General features: G+C 38.5%; 1 protein-coding gene across 1 annotated transcript in view; it reads left to right on the plus strand.

The window, feature by feature from the left end:
* The first annotated feature begins 2,682 nt into the window (after nucleotides 1-2,682).
* The window catches only part of stox2b (storkhead box 2b), a 73,056-nt gene continuing 59,555 nt past the window's right edge, over nucleotides 2,683-16,183 (plus strand). The window contains exon 1 of the mRNA XM_084430840.1: nucleotides 2,683-3,582. Within this exon, the coding sequence (XP_084286966.1) occupies nucleotides 3,255-3,582 (328 nt within the window). The 5' untranslated portion in view covers nucleotides 2,683-3,254. The remainder of the gene's footprint in view (nucleotides 3,583-16,183) is intronic.

A 16,183-nucleotide genomic window follows, 5' to 3' on the forward strand; every position in this document is an offset into this window, starting at 1 on the left:
CGGGTCTTGATTTTGTCCATAAAGTATTAATTGGACGGTTGTGGTTTGCTATTGGTGGATCTCATGTGAGTGACAGGTTGTCCCGCCCTCACGCCAGTAAACACGTCATCAGACAAGAGAAGAGATGGCATTGCAAGAGGGAGGGGAAGTGTTGTGGAAATTCTTTCTAGACTTTTATCAATAATTGTAAGACAGTAGGATATCTCAAAGGTTAACAAAGATCAGCTTTATTTCTTGCAAGAAAGGCTGTTCACACATCAGTCAGAGTCTGATATGAGAAGCGTGCCGACTTCTCCTTTTTGCCCAGCTTATATACACAAAACACATCCTGGTCTGTCTCAAAAGATCGCCTTAGTTACCTTAAAAGGAAACGTCTTTGTTCAAGATCTCTTGTCCAACATAAATTCTATCTAGACAGAAGAATACCATGCCTACTACAGGTTCCTGTTTTTAGCTGCTGCTCAAATTCACACCTTTTGTCTATCTTTATTTCGATCCAAGCTGCGCACACATTTTTCACACTTGAAGTACAACAATAGGTCACTTTGAGTACACATAGTCTCTTTGCTACTAAGTCGTCTATCACCCAGAACATTTCGTTCCTGTAAGCTTATCTTAACTTATGCAAACTTATCTTAAACTTGGTTACATATCTTTAATAATGTACTTTAGCTTATATGATTATATTTCTTTAAATGCTTATGAGTAAAAAATGAATGTTCAACGTTAACACAAGTTGCACACTTGTGAAAGTAAAAAACACATCTAAATGTAAAATTTCCATTACAGAAGATATTTTGCTTAAAGATTATGATGACACATGAATAAAAAATCTAATAAAAAATTATGAGCACGGATAAATAATATTCCATTAAAAAAAATTGTCCATTTTGATTTCATGGTGACTATCTAAGCATTTCAGTTTTGGAGGTGAGGGGAAAGTTGATCCTGAGCAGGAATCCAGAGCTCTTCTCAGATGTCTTCAGAAAAAGTTCAGTTTCCGCAAGTAAACTTGGGGCATTCACCATATGCAAGAAGCATTTAGAATTCTAATTTTGAAGTGAAATATTATTTTAAAATGTTAACTTACTGTGTAGGCTATAACTCACATTTAGGTAAGAAAAAAACGGTCTAACCTGCTGGGTTCCTAAAAATAAACAGTTATCAGATTTAGATGTGCTAATTGTCTTTGTTCTCATAAGTTATTTTACGGCTCACAGACTTGGAAACTATAACCAGGCTACATGAGGTTACGGCTTCCTGGTTTTTCAGTCACCCAACACTCTTTGGCTTCCATTAAACATATTACCTTACACTGATGTGTGTGTGAGTTTGCTAAACTGGAGGAGGAAATGACTGCCTGAAAAATGTCAGCAGAAAGCCCTGATTTCTTTGAGTCTGTCTAAATCTGTTAAACCATTGATATCAGATTCAGGAAGCATTATTGGCATGAAAATAGTTGATCATTGCCAAATAACTAATATACACTGTCAATGTGTCATTTAGCAGGGCCTCACGTGTTTGAGATTTTTGGGATTTGATTTCTGTTTGGGTGAATGTCTCAAATACTCAACATTCTTGACAAAAATCAAAAACCAAAGTAAAATGTCTAGTTGTATTATGGTATTGACAATTTGTATGGAAAATGTGCTTAAATGTTGTGAAAATATGTCACCAAGAAAAAATTCTAGGTTTCATGATGGTAAATATTTTTCTTATTTTATTTTTTACTTTTTTTGTGTGATATGTCACCTGGACATGTTTTTGTGAGTTATACTTTTTCTTTTTATATAAAACAAGATATGGTTGGTCTTAGATACCAGTATTAACTGCCTATACCTTTACTATACCTTTGGGGCCGTAGTTGGGATATCTGGGGCCCCGGTGAAGGTTGTTGCTGTGCGGGGTCGGTTGAAATTGCGGGGCCCCTAGAATCACCACATTTCGCCCCGGTAGCGACGGCCCTGCTTTTACTGAAACAAAGGGAAAGTGTCATGGAGTTAGCAGGCGTGTTTAAAATCCTCCCGCAGGTTAGCAACGTGCTCAACGTCTTCATTCTGAAGCATTAAATTACACATCGCCTGTGGCTATTATGAAACAGGAGAATCAAATGGCACACCAGAGACATGTTTACATGTCTGAGCCTGAGTAAAACAGAAGAAACCCATCAAACTGACACCTCTTCTAGCTGTGATAGATATCATGTGGTATAAAATAAGGGGATTCTCTCCAGTCTAGATGCTATAATTGCTTTGAAAAGTTTGTCAGGATGTCTGGATTTTTTCCCCAGCAATTTGTTGCAATAGAATAGTTTGTGATAGTGAGAGGGATGTAACCTCCGTTAAACTATGATGATGTAATCACTGATCTAAATAAATTACTCTATATAGATCAGTCAGTGGCTGTCATACAAATAAGTTCTGAAAAGTGCTCAAGACCAGGGAAGTGAAAGTTTAAAGTGTTTCAGTTTATCTATAAATTAGTTCAATCAATGTTTCTAATATTCTAATATTAATATTGTGTTTATTAAACAAAAGAAAGTCACGTAGAAAGTTCAAACGGGACTGGAACGATATGAGGGTGAGTAACTGGGAGAATAGTGCCTGGCATAATTTTTTGCCTGGCATTGCGCCTGCAGTGGCTCTCCTCCCCCGTTAGAGGGCGTCGCTATCTGAGCTGCGGGAGCTTCAAGGTAATAACCTGCTTTACACACCGTAAACCACACAGGCATCGTCACGCACCGGCCTGCAGGGATCAACCGCATCTCGACGAGGGGAAAAAGATCACGAGAAATATCATTTTTTGCTTTGGCGCAAATCCATTTTTCATCCATGGACGTTAAAATAATGTTTTTCTCCATCCCGCATCCCTGCTGGAAGAGGATGTCATTATTTTCACGCCGATGCCTCTGATCAAGGTGAGGAATGGATAATATGCGGCGATTTCAGCGGAGAATAACATGATCACCTGCGCATTTTACCCTTAAAATGACATCCCGCATCCACCCAGGCCTTTGCTTTGTTTGGAATAATAATGGTCTTATCCTTTAAATATCACCATAATGTTCTTTTATTACAGCAATTGCATCACCTTATACAGGCAGGTCAAATGAACTAACGCGCAATCGCGCTCTTTGTCTGGTTGCGGGCGCGCGCTCAATCAGTCAATCAATCCGTCAATCAATCAATCGCCTTATTTGCGCTTCCACGCGCGTGGAATGAGTCGAGTCTAACGAAACATCTTCGAGAGGATCAATGGAGCCTTTCCTGCAGATCGCGCCGCACTCGCTGGCCATCGTGCTGTCGCGCGTCGTGGCGGAGGACGCGCCCGGGGTGACGGAGAGCGAGGAGCCTCCGCACCATCACACCGGCTATGAGATATTCGCCGACTTCAAATCACTGAACATGAAATATTTCTGGAATAAGATGGTGGCCGATGCCATAGCCGAGACCTTTTTCCTGGGCTGGATAGATGAGCATGTTTTACTGATCCAGGGAAAGGAGGATCACCTGGAGGTGTTGAGGGAGGCTTGGATGAGGAGGTCCCTCAAACCACCGCAGGGCTTCGACATCAAATACCTCGGTAAGAATTATCTATATGGTGCATATATGATGTTTATACAACGCTAAAGACTCAAGTCTTTCTCCTGGAGACTCTCATTTAACGAAGTAGCATGGTATTACCATGCGTTTGTACATGGTACCAGTCATAAGTGCCATTGGTTGTTGTGGACATGTTCTATAATAATGTCATAGCATTGGTTTGCACTGTCATATTATTATCATTCAGTACCATGGTATATCAAAGTAGCTTACCTTTGAATTATTATCATGTTGTGCTGTTATGATATTTTTGGACATGCACCATGAATGATAGTGTCATTGTTTTTGGATGTGTGCTGGTAATTTTACGGTGTTCTTTGAAGTACATTGTAGCACAATGCAAATACCATGGTATGTGAAAATGGCAGTCATTCAATATTTTAGCAAATGTTAGAGTTATGTACCATTGTAGTGCTATTGTATTGAAAATGTATATTTTCATAGTATTCATTGCTGAACCTTGGAACACCATGTAAATACCATGATATATGAATAATTTTATAGTAAAAATAAATTTTCTACGTTGAAAGTTGTATTTATAGCTGCAGATCTAAACTTTTCAAGGTGGTACATCTCCAGGAATATGATTGACCACCTCTGAAACGTATATTTTTAATGCTTTTGAGTTTGATATTGTCCTAAATTAGTGTCCTCCGTTGTGTTTATTATTTATTTAATTTTCCTATAAAACATGATTTGCTTGTGCTTGCTTTGTTCTGTGATGGGCACTTTACAAATCAATATTTTGAAGTGATTTTGTGTCCGAAACCAAAGGCTGCTGCTTATTTATGCAGTCAGTCGATAACCTAATGTTTTTGTAGGTAAGTTTTCTTCTTTTAGAAGGCTTACTAGGCCGTAGTATCCAGTCTAATGATCTAAAATGTAGAAGTCTTCTTAGTAGACCGGGTGTTGTGAAAACATTCAGATGTGAATTGATGCCTTCCTGCCTTCGAATACTCCTCGAAGTTTCAGACACTGCCATTGTCTTCAGCTGTGAGATATTGAGGAATTTGATCACCTGTAACCTGAAACCTCCTTGTGATCTTTAAGGCAGAGGATGCATGTCGTGTTTGTTCTCCTCTTAAAGGAACAGGCCTTCCCATCAGCATCAGGGTGGTGCTATTGCATTCTGTGAGAATTATAGTCATAAAGGGATTGTTCACCCAAAAATGAAAGTTCTGTCATTTATTACTCACCCTCATGTGAAACCCGTAAGACGTTCGGTTCATCTTCGGAACACACATAAAGATCTTTTTGATGAAATCTGAGAGCTTTCTGTCCCTCCATTGACAGCTACACAACTAGCACTTTGACGCTTCAAAGAGTTCATAAAGAGATCGTAAAACTAATCCATGTGAATTGAGAGGTTTAGTCCAAATTTTCTAAAGAGACTCAATCGCTTTATTTGATGAATGGATTTAATTTAGGCTTTTATTCACATTTAAACATTGATCAGCGAACATAAACTGAAGCTCAACCGAACCTGCTTGACGCACAAGAACAAACCTCATTGGTTCTTGCAGAAGCTCAAACGTGCTGTGTAACTGTGGTTCTCGCACGTCAAGCGAACATGCTTGAGTTGAGTTCAACATGCTAGAATAAAAGCCTAAATTCAATCTGTTCATCATATAAGGCGATCGTGTCTCTTGAGAAAATAATATAGATTAGTTTTGCGATCCCTTTATGAACTTTTTAAAGCATCAAAGTGGTAGTTGCGTAGCTGTCAATGGAGGGACAGAAAGCTCTCAGATTTCATCAAAAGATTGTTCCGAAGATGAACGTGGGTCTTACGGGTTTGGAATGACATGAGGGTGAGTAATGGGGGAAATATCCCTTTAAGACCTATTAAAGTACTATAAAGAATAAAGTAAAGGTTATGTTGGTCTCTTTGAATATATTCTGAGTTTCGAAGTTGTGTACGAAGCTAAGACTCACATCCTCATTAAGACCCCTGACGTTCGGCGCCATTATTCAGACTAATTAGTGCAGAAAACTGCTGTCCCGTATTCAGCCCCATGGACACACACTGAGGACAGCAGCGCTCTTTATCTGTAGCCATTACTGTTACTGCAGCTCAGAGATTATGGGACAGATCTGTGTATTGTGCGTGTTCTTAGCAGAGTGTAGGATAGAGGAAGAAGCCTTGGACCTTGACATATAGCAGGTTTTTGAGAACTGTTGCTGTAGGCATCATGGTTTTCTTTCTTCTCTCCAACTCTACTCGCATCTCTCTCTCTTTCTATCTCTGATCTCCCGCCCCTATTTTTGCAGGAGAAAGAGCTATGCTGTATCCGTCTCTTTGTGTTTGACATGTCTTGCGGAACAGCTGAGTTGTAGAGGGAAAAACCCTATATTGACGGAGAGAGACATTCTTTGCACGTCTACTTTACACATCTAGTTCGTTTTGATATTACATTAAAGTGTTTAAGACAAGAAAAAGAGTTCTGGAAGTGATAGGTAATGTTTTCAATGGCGTGTGAAAATTCTGATCATCCAAGAAAAGAGAAATCGCATAAAAGTGTTTAAAGTGCCCCTATTACCCTTTTTCGAATATTACCTTTCATGCATTGCATTGTGTAATACAGCTGCTTGTGAATGTAAAACATCTACAAAGTTTTAAAGATCCAAGTCAAGTCACCTTATGTAGTGCTTTTTACAATACAGATTGTTTCAAAGCAGCTTTACAATTATAACAGGAAAATAACGCAACAAAGTTTGTTTTGGCTGTACAGCAGATCTAGAAGAAAATAGTGTCATAGTCCAGCTTAAGTAAGTTCAGTGATGGTTCATTTCTGTTGTAAAAAAGTTATTAATTTAGATAATTTATATATACAGCCGCTCTGGAGAAAACAGTGACGTCATCGTCCAGCTCAGTTCAGTTCTCATATAATGGTGTCAATACAGGCAGATCAATAATGTTGAATATTAAGTGTCCCCAACAACTAAGCAAGCCAAAAACCAAAGGCGACAGTGTCCATAAAAGTTTCTCCAAAAAACCTTGGGAAAACCCAGGCTCAGTCGGGGGTCCAGTTCTCCTCTGGGCAACGAGCAAACAGTGTATGATTCTGATTCAGGCAGCATTACAGGTCAGAAGTCAGATTGGATCGGAACATTCCGAATATTTATCCAGTTCCATCTGGTTGAAGATCGGCGTTATGGATACGAGTTTGAGGATCAGTGCCGATGGCTGTCGTGTCGATGAGGCCTTCACAGGGGAGAGTCTAGTTGACACAATCTCTGCTGACACTTCAGGGATGCGTTGCGGCCGTGTCTAGGCGCAGGTCCTTCATCTGGTCTGGATCCGGCCCGGATCCGGCTGACTACATGCGTTGTGGTAGGGCTGTGCGATATGACGATATATATCGTATGGACGATATAAAAAGTCTATTGTTTCATATTATGCTCTATCATTTATATTGTGCTGTTGCAAAAAACATTTATGACAACTTTTTCATCATTTGGATGACTGCAATCTTACACGCCAACCACGGGGATCATGCAGGCAGAAACGTAAATAACATGGCGAGTGAAGGGGAGACCGAACCAAGTGGCTCCGAGCGGGAAAAGGACCAGCCAAGACAAACCGAGGAGCTCATTCCTAAACGAGGGGCTACCTCTGTAGCATGGACATGGTTTGGTTAACTTTCTATATGTTTGGTTGACTATTTTATTTTGATAATGAACATGCTGCGATGTCAAGTTAGCAATGATAGAACGTGTGCGAGGCGTCGGCACGATCACAGGAATTTTTGTCCTTCTGAGGAACCTGTTACTCCGTAATTTATGGTCATACGGATAGAAGCAAAAAGTGATTTAAAACTGTAAAGCTTTTGTAAAATACAGAAAACAAGCACGATGTGTCTCTGTTTCCTTTCCGTGAACTTTGGACCCAATGCTAGGGAGACTATTCCAAAGTTTAGGTCCTAAATAGGAAAAGGATCTTCCGCCTGCAGTTTATTTTGGTATTCTAGGAATTATCAACTGGCCAGAATTTTAAGATCGCGATAGACGTAAAGGACTATAATGCATTAAGAGCTCGCTCAAGTACTGGGGAGATAAACCATTTAGTGCTTTGTAAGTAATCAGCAAGATTTTAAAATGTATATGATGTTTAACAGGGAGCCAATGCAGTGTTGACGGAACCGGGCTAATGTGTTCCGGGCTAATTTTTTTTTTTTGAAGCATTGATCATTGTAGCCAATCACAGACACATATGTTGAGCGCGTGAACACAATGACCAATCAGAGGTGTTTAAGAATCCGTTCAGCAGTGCTTAAACCGCTGACAGAGAAGGCTATGCTATACATGTGGACCATGTTTGTTGTCTAGAATTATTCACAGAGCACATACGTACCTATGATAATTTTGACTCCTTTATCATTAAAAAAAACATGTTATTTGAACATGTAGTGCATAAGTCACCCAACCAACAATTTTTGTTCATTTAAAACCTGGCCGTTATTTTATTGCAAAGAAAAAGTGCATAGTGCTGCCAGTTTTATTTGTTGCTTGTCAGTTTTCAATATAAAACTTAATTCAATCATTCATACAACTTGGAGAAATGATTTCAGAGTGTGTATCAGTACTTTTAGAACATTTTCAGCAAATTTAACAATACCATGATAATACTGATAACCGTGATCATTTTGGTCACTATAATAATCGTGATATAATTATTATTTTTTTTATACAGTTTCATCTCTATCAACACAGAGCGCTTAAGAAAAAACATCTGTTCCTTTGTTTGCACTAAACTTTGATCCTGAAGTGTTAAAAGGTGGCTTTTAGCTTTCTTTGTATCGTCTCAAACTGAAAGCCAGTGTTAGAAGATGTGATATCTTAAGCTCAGATAATATTAGGGTGTGCAGTACAGTTATGCAGATTATGCACTTTTTAAAATGGTAGCTTTTAAATTACAAATCTTACTTTTTGGAAAATTGTACCGTGACTCAGGCAAGCATGTCTTAACAACATTACACACAGTGTGTGTGTGTGTGTAAGATTAAGACATTTCTGATTTGCCCGTGGCTGAATGAGGGTTGTGTGGTCTCACCTGTGTGCATTGTTTCCAGTCAGCTCTCTCAGGTGTGTGTGTGTGTCTCTGTACAAGTTGAATCCGGGGAGGGGAGTGAAGGCCATGCCCTCAACTGACTATTCTGCTCGTAAATCTTACCCTGGTTTGAGATTTTCCTGTGCAATGATCCAAGACCTTTTTATTGCACTGAAATCCTGAGCTCAGTAATTATAAGAGAAACTAGAAACCTTCTCAGAACAGTGTAAGAGCAGCACTAAACTCACTTTTAGGCGGTGATGCTGCTAAGCATTGCTTTTAACTCGCGACCCTGCACTTTAGAGCAAATTTATAGTTTCCTTTCTCAGCCTATATGTTTCAAAGTATAATTAGCTTCTCATTTTTTCACCATGCACGCACACACACACATGATGTAGCATTTCTGTAAATTAAAAAATAATTTTAGACATTTTTGTTTTACCCTTGCATTGCATTTTCCATATTGATGCTGCATGTGAGCAAAGCAATAAGCTGATTGTTTATAAAGCATGTAGAAGGATCGAACATAAGCAGTCTGCTGTCAAAGAGTTTAAGCCAATCACAGGGTAATGAAGGAGCTGATCCATTTACCTCATGGGTTTAGTTGCATATCTTTTTATTTTTTTATTTTTTTTATTCTAGCTTTGTAAAGAAAGCATAACATAAGACTTTTGACCAAGAAATCACGAGATACACTCATAACTTTTGACTAGTAGTGTATAAATGCTGTGAAAATGTAACCGTGCAAAATAATCTTAATGATCCTAAAATAGGCTTTATTATCTTTAAGCAGAATCTAGTTTCTTTTTTATTTCTTTTGATTTTAGTGTGAAATATGACCCAGACATGTTTTTGAGAGGTTCACCCGGATTTTAGTGTCGGTGAAGGTCCGCATTTGAGGAAAGTAGATTAAACTCATTTTCATATTGTTCCATTCTGTTTGGCTCGTGTTGACATGGCAACCGCTGTTGATTGGCATCTGTTCAGATGTGGTTAGATGTGGGTTGCAGAAGCTATACTGGTATGACATCTAGTTAGTGATTTATGGATGAGTAACACCAGTCAGACACATTCCAAAGTGCCTGGTTTGTCGGAGTCATTGATTCATACATCCAGTCATGCATTCGTGGAGAGGTGGATGTTGGTCAGATTGCTTAAAAAGATGGCAAAATATTGAACCATAATGATATTTAATAACAGGTTTTGACAGGCTTGACTTAGGTGAATTAGGAATTACAGTATTACTGTGGATTAGGCTGGTAATCCGTAACTGGACTAATGCTAGAGAGATGGTGACTCAGTTTGATGTGACTCGTCACATGGACAAAAGGCAGTCACAAAGCTGATAAATACCAGAGTGGTGTGGTGGTGTCCGTGGTAGTCCCAGCGGTGAGGTCATTCTCCTCTCATCCACTTAAGATGGATCAGAAGCAGGCTAGCCTAGCGAGCATTGAGGCGAGTTGTGCACGGCTCCCTCTGCTGGTGCAGTACTGAGAAGATTCATCAAGTGCTTTGCACACTAATCTAAATCCGCCTTACTCATGGCAATCGAACGCATCCTGTGATTGCATACATGGTAATGCCTGGAGATTTACCTAAGAGGCTTCATGTATGGGTGAAATTATTCTTGCTTGCTGTTGGATTGTGAGCGTATATATTTGAATGATGTCGAACATCTTCTGACCACACAGATATGAGCTGGTGCTTAATATTAAGTTTTCAGGGAATTTAATGCTAGTGAACGGTAAAGTCAGCATGAAATCAAAACGGTCTCAATCTTAATCCCACTTTTATCATTCCAAAGAAAAGTTAAATGGCCATAACATAAAAAAAATAGGGTTTCATGTTGACTTGCATTGGTGGCTCAGTCCTGTGCAATACATATTCATGTCTCTATATACAGTATGTCTTATTAGAATTTTAAAAGTTTAAATTTTAAACTCTCTTTTTTAAAAGATGTAAATCATATTGTTTTCTTTTATGTTTATTACCCTAAGGTTGAATTAAATAATTCCTCGACTTTGGTTTGAGCAGATATTGCCCTTCAAAATGTGACACACACACACACACACACACACACACACACACACACACACACACACACACACACACACACACACACACACACACACACACACACACACACACACACACACACACACACACAGTGTTAGTCCTGGGTTTGACATTTTATGGTTTTGGTTTTTCTCACTCATTCCAGGAATCTGCATGATAATATGTTTCAGGCTGTTAAATAATCAGTTCAGGCTGACCTCCCGATGTAATGTAAATATCATGAGCATATTTCTAGAAATGCGTACATAAATTGCAACACAAGGATATTAATCTTTTAAAAGTGTCAGAGTTCAGAGATGTCTCTTCTAGTGTAATTGGTTGCTGTGGTGTTGGCCTGCTTCTCTCCACTAGAGGGCAGAGTCAGATAGAGATTCATTATCAATAATAAGAGCATCACTGGTTGGACTAACAGGACTGCTGTAGCAAAGCTTGAATGCTAAACTTGATTGTGCATAATGTTTAAAAGAAATACATATTTGGTATACGTATATTAATTAGTTTTACCATTTGAATGTCTAGTCTACGTTGGGCGATTCTGTTTATACTTTTGACAGCTTAATCTCAACCATTATCAATAAGATTTTGCTTTTTTACTCTGCTTTCACAGTGTTCTCATCCAGTCCTTTAACAATCATGTTTTCATCCTGTTTTATACCTAAAGTTAAGATTGTTCTATTTTCTATGTTTCCTTTTTGCTTCTAATTACAAAGACATATTGCAGTGGTATTACCATGGTATTATATCAGGAATGTTCTGCCTTCATCCCGCAACGTTAACGATGAGTTCAGAGTTGGGAGATGTGCTCTTCTCTTCCTCACGCTGCTTCTATAGAAGTGTCTCCGTTTCGGCCCTGAGGCTGAGAAATCAGAACAGACACGAGACAGAGACCTTTACGCTCCTGAAACAATCTCACAACACCACAAATTTAGTTTCATCCATTAGGGTTGGGCAGAATTTAAGAAATGGCTCACAGGATGCTGAACTGGAATTGGAATTGGAATGACAGAAAGATGAATAGCAATGCAATGAAGTCTCACAACAGAGGAATTTATTTGGTTTTGCAGAAATGTTTATTTTCCAAATGTATAATTTTTTTACATAATATAAGCAGCATTCTATAAAATGAAAGTTAATTTAGTAAATATTTTGAATAATAATAATAATAATAATAATATAACAGCATTCTACAAAATGAAAGTTAATTTATTAAATATTTTTGAATTAAATTGAATTATATAATATAAAATAATATCAGTATTCTTCTTTTTAGTTTATTAAATATTTTGAATAATATATCGTGAGCATTCAGTAATCTAGTCTCGAGGTCATGAATGCATGAACTAACTTTTCTGCATCAGAAACTGATAGCATATTACGTAGCTTAGCAATGTTTCTAAGGTGGAAAAAGGCAGTTTTTGTAACATGAAATATGATTTTCGAAAGACAGGTTGCAGTCGAGTATAACACCCAGGTCTTTTTCTGTAGAGGATAAAGTAACAGGACATCCTACTATATTAAAGTTGTATTGCGAGAGGTTTTGCGGGTGGTTTTTTGAACCGATAAGTAGTACCTCTGTTTTGTCTGGATTTAATAAAAGAAAATTACGCGCCATCCAATCTTTTATATCTTTAACACACTCTGTCAATTTGGATAATTTAGCGTTTTCATCTGGCCGTGATGAAATATATATTTGAGTGTCATCAGCATAACAATGGAAACTAATTCCATGTTTCCTTATAATATTTCCAAGTGGCATCATATATACTGAGAATAACAGAGGGCCTAACACAGATCCCTGCGGCACTCCATAGTTTACTGGAGTTATGATCGATTTTTCTCCATTTAAATAGACAAAATGGTAGCGGTCAAATAAGTATGATCTGAACCAGCTTAATGCTTGTCCTTGAGCACCAGTATAATTTTGTAGTCGATCTAAGAGTATTGTGTGATCTATAGTATCGAACGCAGCACTAAGATCAAGTAAAACTAGTATTGAGATACAGCCTTGGTCAGAAGCTAAAAGTAAATCATTTTACTTTTATAGTAAATAGTATTATTTTATAGTAAATAGTATTAATAGTATTTATCTTATGTAGCCCCGCTCCTTTTCAGTATTGCCACAGCATGAAGGTAAGATCTTACGCACAGTTTAAAATCTTCCCGGTCCACTGACACTTATTATGACATTCGCTACAAATATGACAATGCTCATGACAACTTTCGTTGAAGGTGCTCTAAGCGATGTTGGGTGACGTCACTTCTTGTTGACGTTCAAAGTATTGTCAAACAAAACGGAGGCTAGCTCGACCCTCCCTCCTCCTCAACCTGTCCCCGCCCCCTCCCTCCCGTGCTTCCTGAAACAGTCATGAACCATTTAGAAAAACCAAACTGGATTTACCCACCTGTCCAGCAAAAACAGAGCCACCTGAATGTCGGATTGGAAACCCTTCTGCCGCCAGAGTTCTCGCCACCTTTTGAACGCTTTTCCGATGTAAATTCGGGACTTTGCGTTCCTTCTCCTTCTCCTTTTCCCTATTCTTTGTTATTTGTTCATCGGAACGTCGTCTCTTTGGCCGTGTGTCAGCCATATCAAAATTCTCAAGAATATACAATTTTAACGTTGGTCGTTGTTAGGACATCTCTCCTCTAGCTAACTCCCATCTTCATGCTTCTCTCTTCTCTCTCCTCCACTCCCCACACACCCCCCTTCATGTGCACGCACACTAACCCCCCATCCCCCACCCCCAAATCATTCTTGTCGGTTATTGGCTGGAACACTGTTGGTTATGTTTCGTGGTCCAGGCTGGGCCAGTTTGTTTTTCTTGCCGTTTGTGGAGCCTGGGCTGTCTACAGAGACCGTGTTTTTTTACAGTGTGTTCAGGGGACAGGCGGCTAGCGGATGGTGAGATGTTTGCTGGATGTGACAAAAAATGTTTTGGCCTAAAAAAATGCGTGACGTCGCTTAGAGCACCTTTAACTCTACAGTAACTAAATCCAGCCAGTTACTCTTCGACAGCGATGCCATGGAAATATACAGGGCTACCGCAAAAATGGAAGTTCAAAGACAAAATTCTAAAGATTGCTGCGCGCTTGTTTCTCTGGTGCATAAGGTCTACAGATAATCAATAACAGTCCAGTGTGACCTGATTCCAGCAGACGTGAATGAGGAATCAGCTGTGTGATTGATTGTTGTCCTGTGACGTTAGACATTCAGTGCATTCGAATTGGATAGTTAGTTTGGTCATTTGTTTCTGAAATTCCGGGAAAATGTCTGGAGAGTGGGCGCAGGCAGCATCATGTAAAAAAAAATCTCACAAACACCAAGGAACAATATGTTTTGAATGAATTTGATTAGAAAATGGCACTTAAAACCATTTCATGAAGACAGTCTGACAAGCCTATTGATAATGCTTTTCATTTTACGTCCTCACCGGTGTGTTTTTAGTGGAGTCTTTAATTCTTTGAGTGGAACTAAATGCATTTGTAAAGAAAAGTTTACTAACTTAAAACATGCAGGCATATGGGGAACATGATACTGTATTTATGAAGTCATTATGTGATGTCAGACCATGTTTAACATGCATTGTAAAGGACTAATGCATCACATGTTGATGGTTTGTTCTTTTCACTTCATCTGCCTTGATTGATGTGTGACAGGCTGACAGCGAAGCTCTGGTTTGGATTTATTCTGCTTTTCAACTGGATTCAAGTGAATGTGAGATCAGCCTGTATTCTATTTTCATTTGTGATTTCCATCTGTTTCAACATTCTTCCGATGCTTAATACTATATGCTCTAAAAAAGCATTTGTGGGAAGCTTAAAATGTCTTTTACCAGAAAAGATTCATTGTGTAATCTCTCGAAGTAAGCTCTCTTATTTGAAATGTTACAGAAAATAACCCAAAGTGACCCATTTGCAATTGCGGTATAGAAGGATCCTCTTTCTTGCCCACTTTTTCATGTCAGTTGTTGTGTTGTTGAAATTGTTTTCTGTGGCATGAGGTTACAACACAATTTATAATTTTTATTTTTGTTTACAATTTAAAATACTCAAGCATTAGAATTGTCATTAATGACATGACTAATTTATTTAAAAAAATCTTACTGAATCTTTCTTTCTTTTGAATGGTAGTGTGTATTTTAATATTTATTATAAAATAATAGCAAGCAGAGACTTCTGTGAACAGTTCTTTAGTGTTGATGCAAATTATTTGAGTTTAGAACTGGTTCACATAAATTATTCAAACTACAATATTTTGATGCCAGAAAGTTCTGTAAAGCTTTTGGAAAAAATATACAAATAATATGATTCATGCTGCTGCTTGATTTTATTTCACCAGCATTAATATTAAATATTGTATAAATATTGGGAGTGAATATACAGTAAATATTGCCAATATTTTATGAATGTTTTCTGTCGCCTATAGTCCTTCAGCACACTTGCCCTTCATTCAGCGTCGCTCCAGTGGGGTTCCATTCAGTTCTTATGTCATCTGGAAGACATCCTGTTAGCTCTATGGAAACTGCGGAACAGGGGACACTGGCCAAATGATTCCGGAACTCAATCCCAGGTCTTCTCTCACAGAAGGAAAACAAAGCTTTAAATTCTTGGCTCAGATTTCTTTGTTTTCTTTTGCCTTGTGACCTGGAGTTATGAATGGGCTGCTCAGGCAGGCCAGATGACATTCACACATTCACACACAGGCTTTCACTCACTTGTGTCCTCACTACTCTGTCTCTTTCTTTCCTAGAAGTTCAGGGTGGTCTCCAAATTTGGAGGGTTAGATGATTTCTTGGCCAGAAAAGAGGCTCAGAAAAGTAGTTAGTGTTGTGAATGAGGTAGATTTTTATATTTTCTAGAAGTCAGAAAAGTCAGTGTAGGTTAAGATGTTCTAGGTGGTTGTGAGGGTGTTGCTAAGGGCTTGCTTGCTTATCTCTAGATATGGCTGTCATCTGCAAGGCACTTTGAAATGGCATATTTCAAACGCTACTTGTTTCTAGTCCATGTCTTGGTCATTCTGGATAAAGCAGTAAGCATTTTCCCAGAAAATATCCACCATGCCTCATACAGGTCATAGACTAACATAATCCAGCCAGTTATAGACTGAGCTTGAACGTTGTGCGTTCTCAAATCGCCTTCTCCAGTGAGTGAGAACAAAATCATCAGGTTTTCATTATTCCAGGCAGCACTTTTGTGCCAGAATAAAGAGCAGCCTGTCTTTTGATAATGATGATTATACAGTAATGACTATCACAACAATGACACAATCCGTAGCTGGGATTTGTACCCTCGTTAAATAAAATGATGTATATGAAAAGCTTTTCAGCTTGTTGGAACACACCCTGGTCACACACACCATCTGTTTGTGTGTGTGTGTGATGACTTGTTATTCTAGTTGATTAAAGCATTGATTACAGCTATTTTTAAATGTTCAGGTTGCCAGTTTGCTGCAGGG

The sequence above is a fragment of the Rutilus rutilus genome (assembly GCF_951802725.1).
Source record: "Rutilus rutilus genome assembly, chromosome: 14".
NCBI classification, from domain to species: Eukaryota; Metazoa; Chordata; class Actinopteri; order Cypriniformes; family Leuciscidae; genus Rutilus; species Rutilus rutilus.